The sequence below is a fragment of the Amphimedon queenslandica genome, unplaced genomic scaffold (assembly GCF_000090795.2).
Source record: "Amphimedon queenslandica unplaced genomic scaffold, v1.1 AMPQUscaffold_4611_Cont23411, whole genome shotgun sequence".
Lineage (NCBI taxonomy): Eukaryota > Metazoa > Porifera > Demospongiae > Haplosclerida > Niphatidae > Amphimedon > Amphimedon queenslandica.
In genome coordinates, this window is record NW_003555078.1 from 1 (window position 1) to 1,551 (window position 1,551).

General features: G+C 40.1%; 1 protein-coding gene across 1 annotated transcript; it reads left to right on the plus strand.

Moving 5' to 3' along the window:
* Positions 1-97: 97 nt before the first annotated feature.
* LOC100639762 (uncharacterized) lies at positions 98-1,472 on the plus strand (the record flags this gene model as incomplete). The annotated part of the gene is made up of 1 exon (XM_003391891.1): positions 98-1,472. A coding segment is annotated over exon 1 (1,375 nt), but the record flags the coding sequence as incomplete, so codon positions are not given.
* Between the last annotated feature and the right edge of the window lie 79 nt (positions 1,473-1,551).

Consider the following 1,551-nt stretch of genomic DNA (forward strand, 5'->3'; position numbering starts at 1 on the left):
GTCTCTATGTGACTGGCATTGTATGTAAGTGATATATCTAATGCTTCAAAGAAAATACTAGTTTATAATCTATACTGTTTAGGTTAACCGAGGCTTAATGGCTGCATGTCCTCAAAAATCAAGGAAGCTATGGACCGATGAGTCCATGCACGCAGCAGTGATTAGTGTTACAGAGGAAGGGAAAGGTTTAAGGGAATCGGCGAGACTATATAATGTGCCTGTTGAGACGTTGCGGAGAAGGACGAATGGTACTGTTAGTGTTGACTGTAAACCGGGCCCTGCAACAGTCTTGTCGAAAGAAGAGGAAGATAAATTATGTGAATATTTGATTATGATGGCAGACATGGGTTATGGATTAACAAGAGAAACTGTAATGCATTCAGCCTTTGTTATAGCTGAGAAGTTTAATAAAAAACATCCTTTTACTGGTGACTCGGCAGGTCGTTCATGGTTTGATGGTTTTCGAAAACGACATCCTATGCTAACAATTCGTACACCTCAGCCACTATCTCATTGCAGAGCTCTATCAGCTAATCCAGATGTTATAAGAGATTTCTTTGGAAAATTAGGAGCAATATTTGGTCGGCTAAACCTTCTTTCTAAGCCGATGCAAATTTACAACTGTGACGAAAGTGGCATTTCTATTGTTCATTGTCCAGGCAGAGTTGTTATGAAATTAGGTCGTCGTACAGTATATTCTCTTACGTCAGCAGAGAAGGGAAGGACGCATACTGTTGTTGCTTGTGTGTCTGCAACTGGCTTTGTATTACCACCATTAATGGTCTATCCTCGTAAGAGACCCGTACCTGACAATTTTAAGGAGGGAGCCGTACCTAACACTTCATTTCACACTAGTGAGAATGGGTGGATAAATTCTAACATATTTTTGGAATGGTTAAAGTTTTTCGTTGCAAATATCCCTCCTACAAGACCAGTTTTGCTCATTCAGGACGGTCACATTTCTCATGTATCGATTGAAGCCATTGAATTTGCCCGTGCAAATCATATTCATCTCCTTTGCTTGCCTTCACACACGACCCACATCTTGCAACCTCTTGATGTGGGTGTGTTCAAGTCCTTTAAAGCTAATTTTAATAAGGCTTGTTCAAACTATATGGCAAAATATCCAGGCAGAGTGGTGACAAATGATAAGTTAGCTGCATTGGTTGCTGATGCATGGCCTCATTCATTTACGACACTTAACATATTGAGTGGTTTCAAGAAATGTGGTCTTTTTCCATTTAATCCGAGTGCCGTAGATGATAGACGCTTGGCTCCATCAAAGCCTTTTTGTGTGCCACAAGAAAGCACTGAGGATGACAACGAATCACTTCCAAGTAGTCCTATTTTTACAGAAGAACAGGAAAAGCTATATACAAAAAGATTTGAGGAAGGATTTGACATTAGGGATCCTAATTATGAGGCATGGATAAGGATCAACCATCCTTTTAAGTCATTATCAGTTACTTCAGGTGATTCAATAAGCAATATTTCTGCACCACTTTCGTCAACCTCAGCTCCAACTCCATCTCTTTCTGTGCCACTTTGTCT